Source organism: Triturus cristatus, chromosome 10 (genome assembly GCF_964204655.1).
Source record: "Triturus cristatus chromosome 10, aTriCri1.1, whole genome shotgun sequence".
Taxonomy (NCBI): domain Eukaryota; kingdom Metazoa; phylum Chordata; class Amphibia; order Caudata; family Salamandridae; genus Triturus; species Triturus cristatus.
Genome location: NC_140593.1, coordinates 157,959,782 through 157,983,689, shown reverse-complemented (window position 1 = coordinate 157,983,689; position 23,908 = coordinate 157,959,782). Strand labels below are relative to the sequence as shown.

The 23,908-nt window shown below is 43.0% G+C and overlaps 1 protein-coding gene across 1 annotated transcript in view; it reads left to right on the top strand.

Annotated features, from left to right (window-relative positions):
* LOC146789130 (ras-related GTP-binding protein A) overlaps nucleotides 1-23,908 on the top strand; it is a 150,972-nt gene that overhangs the window by 19,561 nt on the left and 107,503 nt on the right. Inside the window, exons 2-4 of the mRNA XM_085630703.1 lie at nucleotides 8,402-8,435; nucleotides 20,197-20,296; nucleotides 23,135-23,201. Coding sequence (XP_085486829.1) covers nucleotides 8,409-8,435; nucleotides 20,197-20,296; nucleotides 23,135-23,201 — 194 coding nt within the window. The 5' untranslated portion in view covers nucleotides 8,402-8,408. The remainder of the gene's footprint in view (nucleotides 1-8,401; nucleotides 8,436-20,196; nucleotides 20,297-23,134; nucleotides 23,202-23,908) is intronic.

Here is a 23,908-nt window from a genome sequence, read left to right as displayed (position 1 = left end):
ATCGTTGATCCTGGGAAGGCTTAGAGCACTATTTGTCTAGAGTTTATAGGCCCTTTGTCAGGTGAAATGAGGTTCGCTGCTGTTCTACTGGATGTTCATTCTAGGTGGTTAATAGTTAAATTCATGAAAGATGTAACAACCAAGTCTACTATTGCTGTTTTGGAGAGGATCTTTGATGAGGAAGGTGTCCCCCGCACTTTGCTTACTGTTAATGGGACGCAGTTAACTTCCAATGAAATGTGTCCCTTTCTCGAAGTGTGGGATTAAACATTCTTACACCTCTCCTTACAATCCCATGGACAATGGAATTGTGGAGAGGGCCAACCGATTAGTTAAAGGCAAAATTCAACTTGCGTTGTTGAATGGTCAATCTACAAGACTTGTGAATGACATGATTTGGGCATATCATACCACCATACATAGTGTCACTCGCAAATGTCCTTTTCAACTCATGATGGGAGCATGTTCATGAAAATGGCTTTACCAAATTCAAGACAGGTGATTGGGCCAAAATAAGATCAGGCAGAGTAAAGGGTGGATTGAGCAAATTTAAGAGACCTTTTCGCATAGAGAGGGTAGGAAAGTATTTTGTGTTCAATGAAGGTAGTGAAAGGTGGAATTTGCATAGAGTAGCTTTGTATCGGAGAGGAGGGGAGAGTGCTAAGAGTGAAAATGATGAAGGATGTTCTAGAGCCATGTTTATGCTGGATGATGAAGTTGCGTGCAATCGTAGCTCTGGGGAACAAGATTTAGTGCTGGACCAACTGTCTGAGAGACGGGTGGAGTAACGGAAAATGAGTGTAGATCCAGAGTAAAGGGTGATGTTAGAATCTGAAAGCCACCCTCTTATTTGCAGGATTATGTGAGGACGTGAAATGTCTCCAGCCTATGGAGCGTTACTGTATTACTTCATTAGAGGGTTTTTTTTCTCCCTATTTTAGCTTGTCTCTCTCGTTTTTAGTTTGAGTTTATTTTTGATGGAATTTTACCTGTTTGTTTTCTTGTTTAGAGTGTAAGGCTGACAACACTCAATTTGAGTCCGTTGCTGCTGGCTCCTCGAGGTGGTCTGACAGCAGGTTGTGCTTCGCCAGTAAATCTTATTTTCTTTCCATATTGCTGTCCTGTGGTTATTGGACAAATCAGCATAACATTTGGCAATTGGAAGACTCCATGATGTTAATCAGTGCCCCAGTAAAGATTAGTTGCCCATAAGAAATTGAGAAAAGCAACTTGGCTTTTATAACCATTGAATTGGCTTGGTTGTTGGGCTGCACAGTTTGGAGTTGAATTTACAGAGGGCGTACGTCACTGCCTTGGCTTTTGATTCTATAGATGCAATATGTGCTGTTGGCTGGCCATTGCTCTTATTCCAAACCCCCAGACATTTATACTTGTAGTTATTTTCAGGTTACCCATTTTCCATAGTTATTTGAGTTTGTTAGCATGTTTTCCAAAGATCACTACCTTTTGTTTTACTAGCGTTTGCTGTCAATTCATTTTCATCATTTTAGGTACTTAATACGTTCAGTGCTCTTTGCAGGCCAGTCTTCGTGTGATCCATTAAGACCATGTCATCAGCGTATTGCATTAAGAACAGTCTGGTCATCCCAATGTTGGGTTGGCTTTTGATATTGATTTGCCAAGGTCTGCAGTATAGAAGTTAAAAAGTAAAGGTGCCAATTCGCAACATTGTTTCAGTCCTCGGTCTGTGTATACCTTCTTTTTTGCGGTGTTCCCAGTTAGTTTGACACGTACCCAGGTTCTGGTGTAGAGGGCAATGATGGCATTCAGCAGCGTGGTTCGGATCCCCCAGTTTTGTCATTTTTGCCAGGGTAAGTTCCCATTTACACAGTCGAACGCTGCAGAGGAGTTCATGAAGCATGCAAAAAGGGGGCAAAGTTTTTCCCAGGTAGACTGGTCTACCAGGTAGGCTAGGGCTAGAATGTTATCCAATGTTGATGCTCCTGCCTTTAAGCCAGATTGGTAGACTGGTAGCATTCCATCCTCATTAGCCCAGTTTTGTAGATCTTGTAAGAGAAGACTTGCGTATGCCTTTGCCTCGAAATCCAGAAGGGCTATCAGCCTGTAGTTGGTTGGATCTCCAGTGTCGCCTTTTGTATGGATTGGTTGTAGTAGGAAGCCTTTCCAGGCCTTGGGGATTGTTGAGTTAATCATACAGAACTTGTATAACGGGTTGAGTATAGTTGCCCAGAATACGTGGCCCTCTTTGAATAGATGTCCAGGGAGTGCATTGGGCCCTGGGGCTCAGTTGCTTCTGATGTTCTTTAATATTAGCACACGGTTGTACACATCAAGAGGTTTGCTTGTCTCTTCTTTGATTTGCCATGATTTTGTTACCAGTAACATTGTGCCGGCTCGTACTTGTAAATGATCATTGATAGATTAGAAGGGTGTTGTAAAAAGACTTGCAGTAAAATGTTTTCACATTGTCGATCAATGTGTGACTTTGAACGCCATTTCGTCGCTCGTGGCCGTGCCCGGACTGCATGTTCATGTACAGCCAAAATTCTGCTTGTCTGCTTGGGATTAAAAGACTGTGGATGTGCAGCTATTGGGAAACTTTTTGTTGCCTTTTGAAGTTCCATATGTTTCTTCTATGCGTGTTCCTGGCTGTCAGCCGTTTTTGGAGTCCTGTTTCATCACTCACACGTTTGTAGTTGCGGTTGGCTTGTCTCAATGCCTTGTTGCTTAGTTTTTTTTTTATACACCTTGGCTCATGTTGGCAGCACACCCTTTCTTTGGATTCTGGCCGATGGTTTAGTTTTGTGCCTAGCAGTAGGTGATACAGCTCCGGCACCTCTTTTGACCATTTCACGGGTATATTCCCCTCAACGTAGTCTATGTTGAGTGTCGGACAATTGTTTTTCCAGGCTGCCAGGCCAGATGTGTCGATTTTATTCAATTTTAGTCAACTTAGGAGCGTGTGTACTTCCTCCCCATTAGATGCGCCCAGGGGAATATTGGTCTTAAGGCTAGCCGTTTGCAGTGAAATGGCTGTGAACAGTGGGAGGTGATCACTGGTCTGCTGTACCGGTTTTAGAATTTCTAGCACTTGTTCTTGAAGGCAATAGCTCATACAAATGTGGTCAATGGTTGATTTGGGTTTTTCCTGGCAGTCTTTAATCATAGCGTGGTTTGCCGCTTGTACCTCTTGTGCGGACCTTAGTCTGTAAGTGTTTAGAAATGTGTTAAGCAAATTACCAGTGCGGTGTCTAGGTGGTAGGTTGTCTGATTCTGTTCTGAAGGCCTCTGCAACCTCTTCTCGTGTGGCGGTACTGGTCTTGCGGGTGCAGGTGCGGGTGCAGTACGGCTTAGGCTCTGACAGTTCCAGCTCAGGTCCAGGCTCGAGCAATGAGGTAGGTGCCTTTTTTAAATAAAAATACTTTTCACTTTGTAAAATGGACACTTGTAAGCGCATTATTTACCTGTTCAGCTGCGATATTGGTTTTCCCCATAGGATAACATTCAACTGTTCTCAATAGTTTTCAACTCTTGTCTTCGGGACCAAAAATCAGCAAGGATCAGGGGTCAGGTGAGTACCAAAACTGCACCAGCAGTGGCACGGGGCGGCCGGGTACAGAGGTCAAAATCAAGAGTTCGGCCCAATGCTGTTAATTGGAGACTGGGGGTGCCTGGAACCACACTGCTTTCAGGTAAGTGGATCAGTTGCAGGGGCCAAGCTTTGGGGGTTAGGTTGATGCATAGTGGTGTGGGGGAGCTACAAAGCAGCACCAAACATACACCACCAGAAGCACAGGGGCAGCCGGGTGCAGGGTGCAATTTTGACATCCGGCTCCAAATGCTTTTCAATGGGGATTCTTCTTTTGGCAAACAGCCTGCAGATGTGGCACCGGAGATTGCAGGAGGGAGATGAACTACAGCAATAGGTAAGTAGAGATTTCGGGGGTCGTAGGGGCACCTTCAGTTCAGCTCACTAAGGCCCAGGGGCTTCGGGTGCAGGGGTGCCTTTTGACGTTGGAGTCTTCTTACCAGAGCCGGTCGGAGAGGAGCCTCTTGATTTTCACTGCAGTCGCTGCCGTGAAGATCAGGTGAGGTCAGTCAACTCTGGACACGAGGTCAGGATCACTGGGGAGACTTCACTGCACAGTTGAGCCACTCCGACTCGGCCGTGGGTGTCCGGTGCAGAGTAGGTAGGGATCCCAGTTCCAGCTATATCTGGCGCTCTTAGTCTGTTTCTTCTGGACAGGTCCGCTGTCCACAGGAGATTGGTGTCTTTTTTGAAGGCAGCAGTCCTCCCAAGGGTTCAGAGGTTGGTGCCTGCATGACAGGTCTCGGGTTCGCAGAAGCTGGAGAAGAAAGGCTGGTGCGGCTGAGGCCAAGGCAGCTGTTGTCTTCAGTCTTCTCTGCAGGGATATCTTCTTTCTTGTTAGGTCATCGCAGATCTTGTTTCTAGGTCTGGGGGAGCCACCTATATACTAAATTTAGGAGTGTTTTAGGGGAGTAGCAGGTAGGGACAATGGGCACCTTACCTGGGGTGACTACAAACTGTATTATGCTACCCTCCTGTGGGAGGGGACATAGACCTAGCCCTGATTGGAGCTTTCCCAACCCCCATCTTCAGGATGGCAGGGACTGAAAGATGTGCTTCACCTCACCACCCTCCCCCACCTTAAGGGTGGAGTTGGTAGAAGTGGGCACACGTCCTATTTTCCTTGGTTTTCCTGCCAGTTTTACCATCCACAGGGGTGTAAACCAGGGACTGCCATTTGCTGCTAGCAGCAGAGGCTGGGTATCTCATTACAAAGGCGGCAGGCCTTTTAAGCTTCTCCCTTCGAGCACTGGCCCATCCTGGGGGAGGAGATGTGACACCTCTGCCCGGATGTGCATTGTTTTCTGGTCCCAGAGAGCAGCAGGGATCCAGAAACATGGCTGGTGGTGTCTGGCTGCCTACAGCTGGTCAGAGACCACACCAGGGTTGGTAGGTTTTCAGGGGGCCCCTCTGAGGAGACCTCTGGGTGCATGGTTTAATGAATCACACTGACACCAGTGTGAATTTATTATAAGGAGCTGTTTGGTACCAAACACTCATGGGTTCAGTGAAACCATCATGATGCTGTGGAACTCGAGTTGTCAAGTTCCCAGCCCATGTACTTTCTATGGCTTCCCTGGCACTTACAATATTAAGGAATATACCCAAATACTGTAGGGGCATATCTGCTCGTGCAGATATTCCCACACCTGGGATATAGTGCACCCTGCTTTAGGACTGGTAAGGCCTGCTTGAGGGGTATGCAGGCAGTATGCCATGTCGACTTGGTCATTGTTTCACCTCACAGGTGCATGCCAGCTGCAGGGGCAGTGGCATGGTCCTAGTGAGGGGGCTCCATGGGGCCCTCTTCAGCCTCCAGGCTCTAGGTCTTTTCACAGTGTGGAAAATCCCAGAGTTAATTTTACCCAGTGCAGGTACTATTGACAGTCTATCAGATTCTGCTTTTGTGAGCTTTGTACATCCGCAAAACACAAAATTCAGGAGTAAAACTGCAGGAGTAGGATCCTGATTTTTGTCAGCCCTGCCTTTAAATTAGGCTTTGAGTCTTTTGCTGGTGGTATATGTCACCTTAATTGTTCAATGGTATTTTGAGTTGCCACTACATGGTTTAAGTTAAGCTGAATCTCTCGTTCCTACCCGGGGTCACACTTCCTCCCAATTATTCTCTTATAAATCTAGATAATTCTGCACTTCAAGTCACCCCGGAAAAATCTGACAGAAATATGGTGAGGTTTTGTTGACTCACCACCTTCGTTTGATGTCATTGGGGTTTACACAATGGGTTCAAAATGGGTCACATGGCAAAACCACTTAGATGAAAGTCCTGAAAATGTACACTCTGTATATGCATTTTCATATGTTTGACTTGCTTCAATAAATTGTGTTTTGAAATATAATTAAAGAAAAGTGTGATTGTTTATCTACTATTTTTTGACTAATTATTCCATTAAACATAGTACATAAAAATATAGAAACCAGAAGATCTTCAATATTTCATTGTCTTCACGGTCTAGTGGAGGAAGAGAGCTGCATAATTGTTTCATGACCGCTACTCTCGCAATACATTTGCAAAATCAGTATTTATGCCCAGTGCTTCCTGGACTTATTTGCCAGCCTGCTGTTGAATTTCTCACACACACTAACGATGGTCAGTTGATATTTGAAGCATTTGGTTCATTCATGGCAGATAGTGTGTTTAGATGCAACCCGAACGATGCCAAAACTGAACTTCTAATTACAGTTGCATATATGAACATAAATAAATTTTAGGCTTCTTAACTTGTCTGTTGCTGTTCTAGAAGTATCACACCGATAACCAAGTCAGTGTTTTTTAATTTGTACCCTTCTGTTACTAGAAGCAGTTTTGTAACCTAATCCATTTTTCACTGACCTGCACATTTCCCACCATGGTACCAGCTCCATTTTAAAACTAAGCTATGTATGCAATCAATTTCCTGATGGACTTGTTGCAAAAGAATAAAGTATACAGGTTGTCCAGAATTCTCCGCCTGATTTGCTGCAAAATGTGAATGATATGATATGTATTTGTAGAGTGCAACTAATTCCTGGGGCATATAGGCGATGCGCACACCGAGTTTACAAACCATATGGGGGTGGAAGAGACCACACAAGAAATACTGAATAAAGAGTAATGTTTTGAGCGTTTTGACTAACACAGAAGATCTCATTCCTGATAGAAAGTTGCATTAAGATTGGTCTTCCCATTGGTGGGACTGCTGAAACTGGGCAATGGTGGAAATAATTTTCCATATCTATAAAGCTTGCAATAACATTAGAAACCATTGGTGGGCAGGCAGCAGTGGGATGCAAACTTGGGTGCACCCCTAGGTGATTCTGCCAAATGAGTAAGATGTATCCTCACAGGACCTCGAAATGCCCATGGTGTCCAGAACAAAAAGCTGCATTCTTGCATATGACTTGGATGTGCCCTGAGATAATAGAATATTTGAAAAATATAATAAACAAGTTGAAAACAAATACAAACTTAGATCTGCAAAATACCATGAAACAGTGTATTCTGGGAATCATACCCAAACCAATACTAAAAACAAACACAGTATAAGTTTGTAACTCTGGGAGAGATGCTGGCGAGGAGACGTCAGCACCATTCCCTCTCTGTCTCCCTTCCAACCTGCCTTCCTCCTCAAACTTGCGTAGTGAAGAACACTTCATTTCAGCCAGGAAGACAGTCCCCATGGAAACACCCCAAATCCCACTTTGGTGTCAATGTTACACGATGCGGGAATAGCTGCAGGTTATTGGGTCATGTTGAGCGAGTACATAGTACATGAAAGTTCCCTAAATTCCCACAAGAGAAACATAATGTGCGAGCCCTAGATGTTTTTAATTTGAGTTTTTCTCGCTTCTAATGTGGTGGTGATCATAACCATTCCTAGGAGATTATTGTATAGCACTCCTAACTAAATTCTAGGTATTATTCACAACCGAGAACTCGAAACAAACATTCCATTTTTTATGGTCTCTACAGTGCTTAATTTAAGCTGGTTGTTTCCGGTGCTCGGCACCGGCATTTCCTTGTCAGCACCAGCACATATGACAGCCTGCCTCATAATGGCACTGTCTGCCTAATCTAGCGATGAGCACAACAACCGCTGTTTATTAATTGAATATACATTAACAATGGCTAGTACCTGCCACCCAGGCCATTCTTATAGCTTTGGGGACTGGAATAGTCTGAATTGTCACACTTATAAGAGATTGATGGTTTTTAGTTGTGTTGGTGTTGTCATTAGCGGCTCTAGCAGGGGCAATTTATGGTGCAAGCTGCAGTGCCTCCTGACAAGGGTCCTGGTGCTTATATTTTTACAAATTAAGCACTGGGTCTTGGATCATCCTACTAAATGTACAAAAATGTCAAAAAGTATTTTCACAAAACATGTCTGATCTTGTGAGTCACTGGTTGACTCTAGGCACAGCACTGACATTGGTCTTGTGGAAATTACTTCTCCAGTCCCTGCCAGAGTGAATGCTATGCTAGTGGCTGAGTGACTCCTCCCACTTAATTGTACCGCAGATCCAGTGCCTAGAAACCCAGCAATCGTCTTTGGTGTCCTTACAAGTCTGTTTTTGTTTTCTCTTTACAAAGAGAAACTGAAAAGCCATAAATGTATGGACCTTGGAAGTTAATGTTTTAAGAACATACAAATATTGCCACTTTGAAAGGATAAAACGTTTTTCAGCATTAATGTTTCCTGCTTAGTAATTATAATCCGGAAACCTGTTGAGCTTGCTCTGCTTGTGACAGTTTGTTCTAGTGATAAATTTGCTCTGATTTGCTTTAATGGTACATCCTACGTATATGGTGACATGTCTATTTCATGTTTACAGTTGGGGGATGCCGAGCTCTGCCATGAAGAAAAAGGTAACCACTTTCTTTGTTTCTCTATTTGTGTCTCTTGTGGCATCAGTGGCCCATTAGGATTTCTTTTTTCAAAATAGCTATTGTTATGCTAACCAGACTTACTGCAGAGCCAATCATATTTTAACAGTGAAAGCTGTTGCATCTGGGAATGAGTGAACATTGTATATAACACATAGGGAAAGCAAATTACAAAATAGTTATTTTTTTCTTTGGGGCCTGTTTCACAGTCCCTGGTATTTCACTTAAGCACCCATTTGTTTGATGGTTTACTTATGTTTTTTTATAGACATATATTATACACATGTTTGAGCAAATAAAAAACAACCGGGTACGAAAGTAGGAAAACATTGGGTCCAAAACTGTATTCCTCAGAAAATTATACATGAGAACTTTAAGATCATCCCTTTTATATAAGGGCTGAATCCTGGGAACTCAGATTTTTGATGTCCTGGTGAAGTTATCTCCTTCCTCCCTTCTTGCTCCTGTTTTAGATATAATGTTCTTGTACAGTTTTTGAATTCTTTATAAACGCACATTTTCTAAACTTGCGAAATAACTTGCTGCTAGCTACCTGAACCTATTTCGCTTCATTTCTGATTTCCCTTTGAGTTCCTCTAGGTTAGTTTTCAGTCATTCGCACTTAAAGTTGATTGCTACTTTCATTTCCTAAAGATGGTTATAAAGTACAGATCTCCCAGAGTCGGCAAGGCCACTTGGGAGCACATGTTCACGTGGTTCTTCAGTCGTGCAAAAGATGAGCGTGAGGAAAAATCTGGTTTGTTCACTGCCCCCCCCCCCCCCCTCCACCCCCCTTTAATCTGTTCCTCGTGAGTCAGGTGGCAGGACTCCACTATCACAATAAAAATTTAACAGGGGACCCCATGACTGCTTATGACCTCACAGCCTTGCTGTGGTCATTAAGATGAGCAGCCTAACGGGTCCAGCTGCCCATCCTCACTCTTCCTCCTCCTACTGCTCCAGCAGCACTTGGTGACCAAAACGACCCGTCACCACTCCAGGTGATTTGCACTGGGCGCTGCCAGCTCCACTGCAAGATCTCTGTGGCAGCAGATGGCGACTTCTGGTCATTCCCTCTAAACTCTTTATTTTGTGGGTGACCACTTCAGGAGGATTCCCTTGGCGTGAGGCTCTATAGTCAGTCTGACTGCTTGTACTTTGATAGCCCAGTTCTGCATTCTAAAAACTGACCCACTCAAAAACATTCCCACTTCTCGAAATAAAGGCCGTCGCTTGATTTTTATCCAGGGCAACTTGCACTGTAATCTTGATGTGAACTCCCTTTTGTTACCTTCAAGGCAAGCGTTACAAGCATTTACAATGCAATAGGTCTCACATTTGGTTAGAGCTGTTGATGTTGAAAATTACAATGTTTTTTTTGTGTGCTTTTTTTTGCAATGGAGTAATTATATTTGCGTAGTGCTATTGCGATTGGTATAAAAAAGCAAAACATTTTTGTAATTTTCAACGCCAACAGCGCTAACTTTAATAAATGCGAGACCTATTTAAGCGGCGCCGAAGAAAAGAAAGGCGCAGCTTATCAAACTATTTTTTTTTAATGTTTTATGCTTTTAGTAAGCGGCGCTGCACACCCCCAGTGCCACACTGCTTATTGGAAGCATAAAATATTGAAGTATAGTTTGGCGAGCTGCGCGCTTTGAAAATAAAGGGATGCAGATGCCATTGGTGCTTACAGAGAAGAAAAGAAAATTGTGCGACCATTATTGTTAAAGCGTGCTGCGCTGCCCAAAAGAAAAATACAATGGTGCAAAAATAGAGTTGGGCGAGCCGCGCACAACAAAACAAGATGCGCAGCCGCTATTGCTAAAGTCCAAGTTTGCTTCATTGCAAAAAATAAATAAATTATGTTGTGGGAGCGGTATCCTGCATGCAACAGCAGACAGGCAAAAGTCATGTAAGAAAATAGTGCTGACAAACTGTAAATAAAGCTTACCAACTAACAACACATGTAAAAGGGCCATTCCTCATAAGAGGTAACGGAAGAGAGCGAGGTACTAGGAAGGGACTAATAAGCCTATTAACAAATCATAAGCCAACATTTACAAAGGATAGTGACAACAGCCAATTGAAAAGATGGGCAGAGTGGGAGGAGCTTCAAATCCATACATGAATACAGAATGTCTTGGCGAGACCTAAAAACTAAAAAAAATCATGCTAGTTGACCAATCCAGAAATTACGTGATGATAATATGGTAATCTGCTGAACAGCACCTGGAGACTTGCGAAGTGTATACTGTGCAATGTAAGTGTATTTTCGCTCAGTTGTGCAGCCTGAAAACAGGTATGCATATTGACTTGGATGAAACAACTGCACAACTAGGGATGAAAGTGAATATGTCTAACACTGGTACACCCGGATAACTTCCATTACGTGCAGTGCTTAATGTGTAAAATAAATACATAAAAGAGTAAACTGTCCGAATGCCAACAATACTTCATCTCGATTCCACCTTTCTTCTATAGCCCTACTCTTCCTGTCTCATTTATGCAGGCTCTTATCGCTACTTTCTGCCTTTGCCACAGTTTTTATTTTGTTTTGACTTACTTTCCCAATAAGCTTCTTTCTCCAAAGGTGCACGCTGCCAAAAATTAACACAATTACTCTATGCTTCATATTTTATCAAACCGAAAGAAGTTTCTGCAATCGCCCAACAGAACCCTTCATACCCCTATCATCCCAAATGCTAACCCTTCGTTGATATCCCTTTGCTTTTTTTTCTCTTCTCAGTGGGACATAAACACTAGCCACAAACAGCTAATTGGCAAATGCTCTGCCCTGAGGTTTCCCAGATAAACAAAGAATCCTGTTTTCCTCCTTAGTCACCTTGTGGCTGACTAAATTACTTGGTTTATGAGATTCCTAACCAATACATCCATTTTATCTCACCCATCATCTTAGATCAAAGACCGAAACCCCGTAACAAACGTTCACAATTCAGTTGATCAATTTTTAGGTACATTCCACATAAGAGAACAGTGAACTCTTCCAGCTCCTCTTTTAAATAAAGTAGTCCTACTCTTCCTACTTGACAGTGGGGCAAACCTGGTGAAACTTTGGTTCTAAGCAAACCCCCCTTTTGTAACATCATCTCATTCTCTTGCATTACATCTAACTGAAATGTTCAAAGCATGACTGTGAAATAAGTGTACACTGTACTCCAGACCCACAAATTAATGATTCAAGCTATATTTGCAGACTGTTTCGCCACTGCTTTGAACAGCATATACTTTCATTCTATGGTATTTTATGACTATTATTCTTTCACTCTGATGTGCAAATCAAGCATTCAAATTGTTTCACAATCAAGCACCTCACTATGACAAACAGTATGAGATCTTAAAAATCCGCATATACGAAATACTTTCATTTTCATGTCATCCCCTTTTACCTGCTTAATCTTGCATGTATTGCCATTTCTAGGTGCTTCAGATTTGCGTTATACTGAGTGAGGCAGTGGCCAGTTATTTTCAGTCTGTATGTGTTGGGGAGGAAGCAGCGGTCTTTGTTTCATAATCTCTTCTCTTTCTTCTCCACGTTTTTTCCCCTTTACTTTGTGGTATGTTCCATTCTTCCAGATCTAGCAGTGACGGATGCTCTGTCTTTGGGGTTTCTGTTGTGATGTGGCCACATCTGGCTTCTCAGGACCTCTGTCCTATCACATATAAGATCAAGCCACAGGGGAAACCTGTTGACCCAGTTGAGACCTGGGTAGTGTATGTAACAAAGGGCAATCTCCCAACAGGTATCCCACTTTGTACCTCACCCTCTTTGTTTCACAACCAAGACTATGTCCCAGTGCCCCTCACCCAGCCATGCTTGACTGGCATATGTGATAGTACAATGCCTCAACAGGTAATATTTAAAGACACTTTTTTGTAATTAGCACATCAGTTGCAAGGCGAAGGAAACAGGAAGACCTAAATCGTGATCGCAATGTATGCCAAGAGCAGTTTGTATTTAGAAAAAACACAGTAGGAAAGAAAGGCACTATATTACATTCAATGTACATGTAACCTGTACAAACCTGTGCACATGTGTGCTCGTGATAGTGTGAATGGCGCAAGGTGACAAGTGAAACAGCTAGTGGATGGAGCAAAAGAAAACACACGATCAATATTTACAAAGAAACTTTTTGTGGTTCATAGTTATTAACAAAAATTAGGAGGAGGTCAATTATTTGGTGAACCATGGAGCATGAGCCTAGTAATTGTACTGTGGGGGTCGATCGCATTTCGACCTGTTGTAATCTTACTATCTTATTACTTTTAGCAACCGCTGGGTTGCAAGAGTTGTCCATACTGGACCTTCATTCATATGTCATTTTGACACGTAATGCATAATTAATCTATCCATTATGACACCCAGGGATTCCCTGAACTATCCCGATGAATACATAAAAAAAATCTTGAGTGGTCCCTCAGTCCTATCTTCTTTTTCTACCCCCACCACATCGGCGCCTAGCACTTCACGAGTTCTCCTTGACAGACTTGAAAAACTAAAGAAAAAACACATTTGCAGTGATTTCCATGCTCGCATGCTGACAGAATATTTGAAATCTAGCATCATCCCATTAGGCCTCCAGATCCGCAACACCCCAGCTATCTTTACACAGGACCCCAAATTCCGCAGTGGCTTCAGCCATCTGGCAACTAGTTGCTCACAGCATTGTATTGTCCTTGGTATTGATACCACGATTGAACATAGCTGCAGAGAAATAGAAGAAGAAATTGCGGCCCTGGAAAAACTCATACTTGAGGATAGCACACTGACTGATACCAAAAATCTGCTTGAGAAAATTAATAACACTATAGCCACCTTCAACTCCTTTGAACAGAATAACAAAATGCAAAAAGATATCAAGAATTACGATTCAGTAAAAACATACCCTTACTTAAGTGAAGAATCCTACACCACCCCATATCACCCACCACAAACCAAGAATTGGGATAGATACAGGATCAACCAGACGATACCTTTCTCAGATTCTACAAAACCTCGGTGGAAGAGTCGGACCCTGGAGAGAGAGGCAGCTCCGACAGAACACCCAACCCCCCCCCCCCTCTTGCCTGCTTACCCCCCCCCCCCCCTTGCCTGCTTGTTTTTTAGATGTGAGCTGCAGACGCAGCAGATCCAGGGCCAACTACGAATACTCAAGAGAACGCCAGACACACTGGAAATTCTACCAGTGGGGCTCTCCCCAATGAACATATCCAACACTGCCCCTGAAGTAGACATGACAACAATACCAATATTTAATCTCTCAAAAAACAACCTAGCCTCCCAAGAGATTGCCCTCTTGAGCAAGGGTCTTTTCTTCGTCCCCACGGAACGCAGCCGATGTTTTGCTCTTCAAGTAAACTTACTCCAATTCTTCAGAAGAATTAGACTGAAACAATTCTTTGCTGACAAGCCCAACCATGACCATATACCCTACACCCCCTTTCATCCACCTGCCGCAAGCATACCACCTGAAATAGTGACATTCGAGAGACTGGTTCTTGCTGAAGTTGAAGAGATCAAAAGTGAACTTGAATATATACCATATAACATGACCCCTGCGGAGAAACAAGCACTCCTCAATTTCAAAGAAAACCCAAACCGGGTGGGATTGTGATCATGGACAGAGAAAAGTATGATACAGAGATAATGAGACAGTTATCCAATACTTCCCAATACCGGACCTCCAGCTCTGCTCCCCTCCCTGACATTAGATCCAAAATACAGGCTGTGACTAACCAGGCCAGACTGCAGAACATCATAACAGAGAAGGAACTGGCCTTCCTCAACAATCCACATCTCCGTACTCCTGTGATCTATGTACTTCCCAAAATACATAAAGACTCCACCAATCCGCCGGGCCGACCGATTGTATCTGTCTGTGCTCCATCCTTGAACCAGTGGGCAAGTACTTAGATGCTGTTATCAAGGAATTTGTCCCCGGTACTGACACCTTTGTCCGTGACAGTATGGACCTCATTAACTTGGGCAGAGACAGTCCATTCCATACCGAAACCGATCGGATGGTTGGTCTCTATATCGAATCTTTATACACTAACATTCCTCATGATGATGGCCTATTGATCCTACAGAATCTCCTTGATGCCAGACCTAAACCTGTCTGTATTCTTACGGAGTTAATTATGAACCTACTCCGTATTGCTCTCTGTAACAACTATTTTCTGTACAAAGATAGATTTTACTTACAAGTTAAAGGAGTATCTATGGGAGCATGTTTTGCTCCCAATGTTGCCATTCTGTATGTCCACCATATTGAAAAGACTAATATTTTGACACCCAACAACCCTTTTTTGAAACATATATAGGTTTTTGGCGACGTTACATCAACATCTTCTTACACTGGCATGGTTATTCCGACACAGTGCACTCCTTTGTAGAATGGTTTAACAACTCCAAGCCTCACCTCAAATATACCTCTGAACCCAGAACTAACAATCTACCGTTCCTAGACTTGACTCTTTCTGCTGACGACAACAAAATCGGGACATCCCTATTCTGCATACCCATGGAACTGAATACGTCACTACACTACTCCAGCTTTCACCTTCGAGGACTCCGTGATGGCCTCCCATATAGACCATTTCTCTGGATCGGCAGAAACTGCAAATAGAGAAAAAACTATTTTTGTAAAACTAATTCAACAGGGCTATCCTCGCCGCCTGGTCCCAAGGCCCGCGAACGGGCCTGGTACAGTCTGACAAGTAAAACAAAACAAACTTATCCCGTTTGTCTCCACTTTCAGTTCCTCTAGCAATGAAGTGTGCAAAATCAAACAAAAGAACTGGAATGTTTTATGCTCCCACACAGAACAACCACTGCTTTTCCCATACAATAGAGGAGAAAATCAGGCTGATCATTTAGTAAATGCCATTACATGGCCCAAAAAAACCTGACGACATGGGTCCCATTATGGGTCTCTCACCCATACTTGGACACTATATATGCCAAAATTGTGTTGCCTGTTCCCTGGCGACCAATACCAAAGAATTTAAAGTGAGTAACTATATCTACCAATTGAGGACTTTCACCAATTTCTGCTCCACCAACGTGGTCTATGCTATACGATGCCCTTGTAATCTACTATACATAGGCCAGACCACACGAATGATAAAACATCGAATCGTCCAACACAAAAGCTGCATCCACTTTAAAGTTGAGCCCGCACTGTTAGTCACGCACTATCTTGAGAAAGGCCACTGCGAGACTGACTTGTCCTGGCAATTGATTGATCAACCTACGCTGCCTCGACGCGGTGGAAAATTACAACAACTGTTGAATAAATGCGAATGCCGATGGATCACTTGATGTGACTGTGGCCTTAATACCCTTGTGAATGGAACACCACTATCATCCTGTAAAGGTATTGCCCCATGATTGCTGTCAACCTCCATAGCAAAGCCTATATGCGTTCACATGCATATGATCCCTCTTAGGTACACAATCCTATCTTTATCTTACTGCCCCTGCATTTCAAAAATATTCCCTTCTCCTGCGGAGATGCACTGACTCCATCGCATTGTTGAGTCCCTTGCATTCCAAAACTTTACCTATTCCCTTATCTCCCAAAATGTTTGCATTGTTTTAATGTAACAACGACTTGGGCTCCCTTGTTTGGGCCCTCTGTAAACATGCCTAGCTCCATTTTGTAGGCTGCCTCTGACCGCCAGAATAACTGTGGGCTTCTACATGACACATATTTTGCCACTTTGCATATATGTAATCCTGCTTAATTGTTCTATTTTGTATGATGTATCTGAATATCTGATTTACTGTGAGCTTCTATGCGACACATTCTCTGCCTCCTTGTATATTTGTAAATCATGTTGACCTTTTTCAGCCTAAAATGATTCACGTGGTAGCCGTCTTACAGTTCAAACACAAGGATCACAGATCTGGGTTGAATCCATCATTGTTCTTTAGCTCACTTCACCACCTCAGTTCAGACCCAGCTATATGCAAATTATGCTTGACCCTGTGCATCATGGGAACAGTCCAGCCCGAACTGCCAAGCCAGTTCTTCCCAGTTGACATAACTTGAACCGCTCTACTACCACGATCTACATGCCACAGCAATATTTGTATATTCTTGTGTTACTGTGAATCTTCTCCCTTTTCACAATTTTTCTCTGTACTCGCCTTTTAAAATATTCTCTGCTCGGCACTCATGATTCCGCCCACCTCCGACGTGGTGACTGCACGCCTCCTCCGCCCTGACGCTCACAGGACGTCCCGTCTTTCTATATTCTACACACGTCCATCCCCGGCCTGCCTTCGCTTAGCACCAACGGATGTCCTGCTTCTTTTTCCTATGGTGAGTCCTTCCTCCGATGACTGTATCTGGTATTACTCTCGGTCCATCCACATCCCCTTAACAGTCCTCCTTTCTCCTCCTAGCCACATTAACTGATGTCGTTCCCCGGACACCCTACAACTGCACTTCAAATTGCTGGGCTCCTTGTAATCTAAGTCAGCCCACCTGGAATAAGTGTTATTCGATACACTACAGTGAGTCCTTTTCACCGTACCGATCAGTACAGCGATTCGAGTACCTCCATGTACTCACTCTTACTCAGTTTTTCTCCTCTGCCTCATGTGTATTAGTTCCTTAGTGGCAGTACTCCACCACCACTTTTCTAACTCCCTCTCCCTCCACAGGGGCTCCCTTCGGCCATTTCTGTAGACCTCGTGCCGCCCTTAGTACTCTGCCCTTGGGTACTTACCTCGCTGCCTCCCCAGGACTTACCTTTCTACTATCACGCAGGTATTATCGATTTTTATTTATTTTTTCGTCCGATGTGGTGACGCCGGTCCTTTTCCCAACAATTCCGGATTCTGTCCATCCTTCTTCTTTCTCCTCAGCACTTACAATTCTGTAACTGGTCCTGATGATGACCTAAACTTTCAACAGGTTGAAACGTCGTCGACCTCCCCCCCCCCCCCCCCCCCCACCCCGACCACCCCCACCACCCCCAGCGTTATTACTTGGCGCATGCTTCTTGGTTCACCAAATATTTTACCTCCTCCTAATTTTTGTTAACTATGAACCAAAAAAAGTTTTTTGTAAATATTGCATTGGGTTGTCTTTTGTGCCGTCCCTTCACTGTTTTACTTGTCACCTTAGCCGTTCACACTTTATCATGAACACACATGTCCACAGTTTGTACAGGTTACACGTACATTGATTGTAATATAGTGCTTTTCTTTCCTACTGTGTTTTTTCTAAATACAAACTGCTCTTGGCATACATTGCAATAACGATTTATGTCTCTGTTTCCTTCGCCTTGCAACTGATGTGCTAATTACAAAAAGATGTCTTTAAATATTACTTGTTGATACATCGTACTATCACATATGCAGAGTCAAGAATGGCTGGGTGAGGGTCAATGGGACAAAGTCTTGGTTGTGAAACAAAAAAGGTGAGGTACAAAGTGAGATTATAGTGGGACAGACAAAAAGAGGATCAGATAGAAACAAGCATTTACAATGCAATGGTCTCGGCAATATTATAGGTAGAGCTATTGGTATTGCTCATTATTTTTTTATCATTTTTGTATCCCTAAATAAATGGCATTGTCATTTCTATTGGCATTAGCTTTTTTTTGCATATGTGATACCTATTGCATTAGCAGAGAGAGAGTGAGATAGAGAGAGAGAGAGAGTGAGGTATTGAAATAGAGAGTGAGGTAGTGAGACGCCTGCAGACAGCGGACCGGCCTTTGTTGTGCTGCGCCTCCTGACCAGGCTCTCACCAATATTTACCACTGCCAGGCACATGGCTCTGCTTCTGACAGGAAAACGACATTTAACACATGACCAGTTTGAGCACTCTAATACTGTTCTGCAAAACTACTCGTGCCTTGGTAGGCTCAAAACATCAAGACCGACAGGGCACAGTATATACAAGTCTAGAAAAAGAACGCAAAGCTTTCGAATTTCGGGTACTGCATAAAGGATAAACATACAACATTGAACGCTTTCATGTGCAAAGTAAAACCCGTTTCCTACTTTCTGATAAGTGGCAAACTTTCGGATAAGTGTATAAAAAACACAAATATACATTTTAAAGTACAAACTAAAATATGTCCTGCTTTCTGAAAGTGGTTAACTTTCGGAGAACTGCATAAACACAAACACAGTAAAAAAGCATTTAATTTCAAAAGCAAGTTCTGTGTCAATATATTTTTTTTTCGAAATCCATCTACAGATATTACTTTGACAACTTAAGCACATATATATATGATGAGACAAACTCGATTTTAATGCCCGAACCATAAAATAATATATTGCAAATGAAGGAGAAACGTTTTACACGTAACCGACGCTTTTAAATCCAGTGTTCAGACACACTGAATGCAGATGTATTTGGAGGCACAGTCAACTATCCGGTTACTTCTAACTTAAGGCGGCAAGCGACGAGCTCCAGGCTCTGTCCGACACCCCAACAGCGGCCTCCGACTGCAGGCACAAAAGTAACGCACAAATAAACTTCAACCAACAACGGCGATGAAACACCTTTCAAGGGTTTCAGGTTAAGGGGGCTGTGAAACAAATTCTGTTTATGTTGTCGATACAAGTTATGAGGCTGCTAGAAGCCTTAAATCGGGTTGTTCATATTATTTTTTAAAAAGCGAGAAAAGATTTGAGAGGACAAAGGCAGAGGGTAGTTGTCCTCGCAGCCCGCTGCAAGTTAAACTGCTCTGACATGCAGGCTATGCTAGGTATGGCTCCTATGCCAGGCAGCTTCCTTTCGGGCGGGTGAGGCGAAGTGCGCATGCGCGCTGTATCCCTGGAGCGCCTCAAATGTCAGGGATATTTTCTGCACAGGATCAGCCTCCCGGCTTAGTTTGTTTGAAAAGGAAGAGGGGGCGGGGAGCCCGTACAGAAGGGGCCATGTCCGAGCCTGACAGGAAGCAGCGCTGGCAGAGCAAGGCTGAGAAACAGAAAAAAACAAGCACATGCCTCGGAGAAACGCAGCGGTGGTTTCAGATTCGGGGGCGTGGCTAAAAAGTGGAAAGAACAGCACGGAACACGCCCCCGAATCTGAAAAAGACGGAGCCTATTTGGAGGGACGGCTCTCTCCTCTAATGGCTGGCCTCCGTTTAGGAAGCCAGCCAATGGAGGAGAGCCAAAAAGAGAGGCGGGCTAAAGAGCCACTCTCAGAAACATAAGATCTCCGGACTTCCGGTTCTGCCTTCGGCAGACCGGATGGTCCCTCGACCTAAAAAGGAAGGTGGAATGCAAGTGGTTTTGGGAAGTACAGGAATAGGGAGTGGGGGATAGAAAGGAAGTCTACAAACCTACCCGCCAATGCCTTATTCTGTGATAGGTGCAAGGTCTTGGTTGCACACAAATATAGATTATAACAGAAACCAAAATTGTGCTCTCTTTTTTTTTTTTGCCTGCATTGCCCATTTCATGTTTGAGCACATCTGATTTGGAGTATTATTCCCATTTAAATTAGTGTAAACTAAAGTTGGGCGTACGTTCCAAGTTTGCTGAATATTCACACACCATTGTAGTGGCACATACTAGGTACGCAGCTTGCACCTGGGCTATCACATAATAATCCTCTCACTCAAAATATGTGAGACTAAATTGTTTTTTAATTAAAGTGTTCAGTATGAATGTATGGTTATGTCTTAATAAATATGTTTTCTCTTTTTATCTTCTTACATATTTTTTTGTTGTTTATTTACTTAATAGGTGCTGCTGATGGGGAAAAGTGGCTCTGGAAAGACTAGCATGAGATCAATCATCTTTGCAAATTACATTGCCAGAGATACGCGACGTCTCGGGGCCACAAGTAAGAAATTGTATAATCTGGATAAACGCAAAGAGAACTAGAGCAAGTGAGATGTTGAGGCAAATGACCTTCAGCATAAGCTGTCTGTTAGGGAAATTTAGACTGAAGTATCATTATGATAATAGGGCCTCCAGCTTACGAGGCAGTTTCAGGGGTCCCCTATGAGAAGATGTTAATGTAAAGACACAAACTCCTATAAACACTAGCACGGACGGCAGATCCATTGGGGAAAATGACACTAGGAGTGCAGCGCCTCTCTGCATGCTGCCATTGTGCTGGAGGAAGTTCATGGTTAAGGCACAGAATATGAATTATTGAATTCAATGGGTGGTCCTGTCACTGACCTACTTGGTGATCATGCATTAATTACATATATATGAGATATTACGATATGCAGCAATGCAAATAATTACCTCAAGGTGCAAGGCTGCTTAAAAGAGGGGCAATTGGGTTGTAAAAATAAAGACGCAGGAAAACTATTTTCTTCAAACAACTGAAATGAAAGCAAGAGCAGTGGAGTATGCATGAGTAAAGTTCTAACATTCTAAAGACATGGGTGCAGATGGGAAATTGTCCTCTCTCTTAGGCAGATATCTTGACAGGGCAGAAGACAATCAACGAAAATCTCTTTCTTGATTATAAGAATCATGTGTGTCCACTGTGAAATCTATTCTTGCACCACCAAATGGAGAAGAGCAGATAAGGACCCCTGAGTGTGTTATTTCTGTTAGTTCTCACAGCCCTCACCCACCCACGGTAAAATTATGGAATTCCAGTTCAGACATCCATAATCTAGTTTAAAAAAGCACTGGATTCTTTAAATTTAGCAAGTGAGCTTTTAATGGCAGCAATGAAGCATGCATTAATCCAGGAATACTTTGTTTGTCTCACTCCAACAAGGAGATGGATATAGCCTTCTACCATGATTTGAATGCAACATTTCTAATCTCACTGTTAACTTTGATAGGCTGAATGAAGTACTTCAAAATCTTCCTTTGCGGATGGACTGACAACCATTCTGCTTTTGTTTAAAAAAAAAATAAAATAAAAAAATAAAAAAACAAGGTATCTACAACACAAACAAAAATGGTTGGGACTGTCCGCAGGTGACAGGGTTTTGGGATGAAGTGGCGACGCTACTCCTGACGGTGACAGAGAGGGACTTGGAGGTAGGCCCGGGGGTCTGCTTGCTACATGGCTTTCCGCATACAGCAAAGACTAAGATCACCAGTAGGTTTATTGATCTAGGGCTGGTCCTGGCCAAGCGGGAGATTACTTCTCATTGGAAGGCGCGGCAGGGCCCTAATTTCTTACGGTGGGCTAGGGAAATGGAGAAATGGGCGGGAAGTGAGGGGACTTATAGATTGTGCTTGGCTCGACGCAGTGACAATGAAAGATCGCACGAATGGGCCCGGGCATGGATGGCTCTCCTGGACTTGTTCAAATGTTCGGTTATGGGGGATGGGGGTGATCCGGTGGGGGATGACGGGACCCCGGTTCCTTGAGTGCACTATACAGGGCTTCCCCCCTCTGCTCTTGCGGTACTGTCTGTTGGGATTGCCGGGAGGCGGACTCGACGGGTGGTGACTGAGGTTTTGATGTACATGTACTTCTGATAGGTACGGGCGACATGCTTGGGTGGGTGGGTGGGGAGGAGGGGCTCGTTGGGGGGGATGTTGGGAGATGGGGTGGGGGGTATTTTGGCTGTCTCGCACACTCATGGTGGATTACTCCTGTGGATGCACTACCTAGTAGCACGGACATTATTGGGGTGAATGCTGTACAGATGTAGCTTATGTGCTGGGGTGCTTATTGCAAGCTGTCCTGATTTGGCTGGGGGAGGACTATGGGGGACGGGGATTGACTGCATTTTGTTCTGTGACCTAATAAAGTTTGTTTAAGAGAACACAAAAAAAAATGGAAAAATATTTGGAGCCTGAAATAAAGTGGCTAATTTGAAGTACAAAGAGGAGGCATTTTCTCTCTTTCACGCTTGGGCCATTGTTGATAACGACCTCTATACACTAGGTTGTGCCAATGCGCAATGTGTTGGATAGGCCTAGTCTTATAAAGTAGTATCAGTAGGCATTGCGTAATTTCCATAGAGTTGTCACAGTGGTGAGTATTGAAGTGGGATCCTGTCATGTCATATTGCTTTCTGCTGCTGTTTTTTTGGCAAATAATGAAAGCCCTGAAAAGTTTGAGATTAAAGTAGAGTTATAGCAGACACCAACTGAACTAAGAAGTGTATATGTGAAGTGGGTGAATATGTGTAATGGTTTTGGTATACTGAGAGTACATAGTTTATTTCACACACACCTATCTATTTTTCTGACTTCATTGTACTTCATACCAAGTCAGCTTGAATGCATTTTTCACTAAACAACAATAAAGAAATCTGCTCTTTCCTTGACTGGCTGTCAGCAAAGGAGAGACAGGCCTTTTCTTTTCAGACCAAAAATGAGCGGGTGTGCTTGCAGCATTCCATATTCACTAGGGTCACAGTTAATAATAAGAGTCGATCATAATGTACAATTACTTAATCTAGATTGGAATTTATCCACAGTCTGCAGTAATGTTCATTAGGCATACAATCTAAAGTTTCTATCCCAGAGCAATTCTTTAAAATTGTGATCTTGCCCTTCCTTGCATCTCTTCTGTAAGTATGACGCTGAAATGTTAAACCTCCGTTTGTGTCTCAGCCATAATTCCCTCAACTCAAACTATCCAGAGAAAGCTGTGGCTTATGCAGTCTTTTTTTGCCTCTATTTTGCTTTATAGAATTCATACCAGTTATAACCCTGTTCTTTATTCCTCTTCCTTGATTTTGTTTTCCAGTTGATGTGGAGCACTCTCATGTACGTTTCCTAGGAAATTTGGTGTTGAACCTCTGGGACTGTGGTGGGTAGGTACAAGGCTTTCTCTTTTGTGTGATAAGGAGAAACAAAGAACTCATTTTGGAGTTTTAGTAGATGGTGTGAAGCTGCTAATCAAGTTGCCTCTAGAAGATTTGAGGTGAATATGGAATCATTGACTGACTTTGTTACCACCTGCCTACCAAGGAAATACTAAAATCATACAGAATTTTAATTGATAACCTGATGGCACGAAATGGGAAAGTTACTTCATATTATCACTGAAGTCTATATAACCTTCTCATGTTCCCTCAACCATAATTTAATATATTGTGCTGGTTCGGGAGACTTTTCTAGAGCAAAAGAGTTTTAAGTCTATTCTTTAGGGTATACGTTGATCATAATTAAAGCTCCCAAATTCCTGTTTTTTTTCTTCTGTTTTTTATAGGTAAATACGGACTGAAAACCATCTATTTCTCTGTCTGAATTTAGTTTCCAATACAGAAATGAAGGGAAAATGGGCATTTGTTTTGAGTACATTTTGATGCTGTCAGTCATTAATGCTTGGCCAATCAATGTGCAAGGTGACACACGAATTAAAAACGCATAAGTGATACATGTTCCTAATGGAGCATTAGCCAGGTGCAGGTGTGCACACGTTTTTACTGAAATGCATATGTTATATGAGTATATTACATATGAATAATGTATCTTCTGTTGCTTCTTATATCACTAACTGGAGACTGGCTTAGTAAAT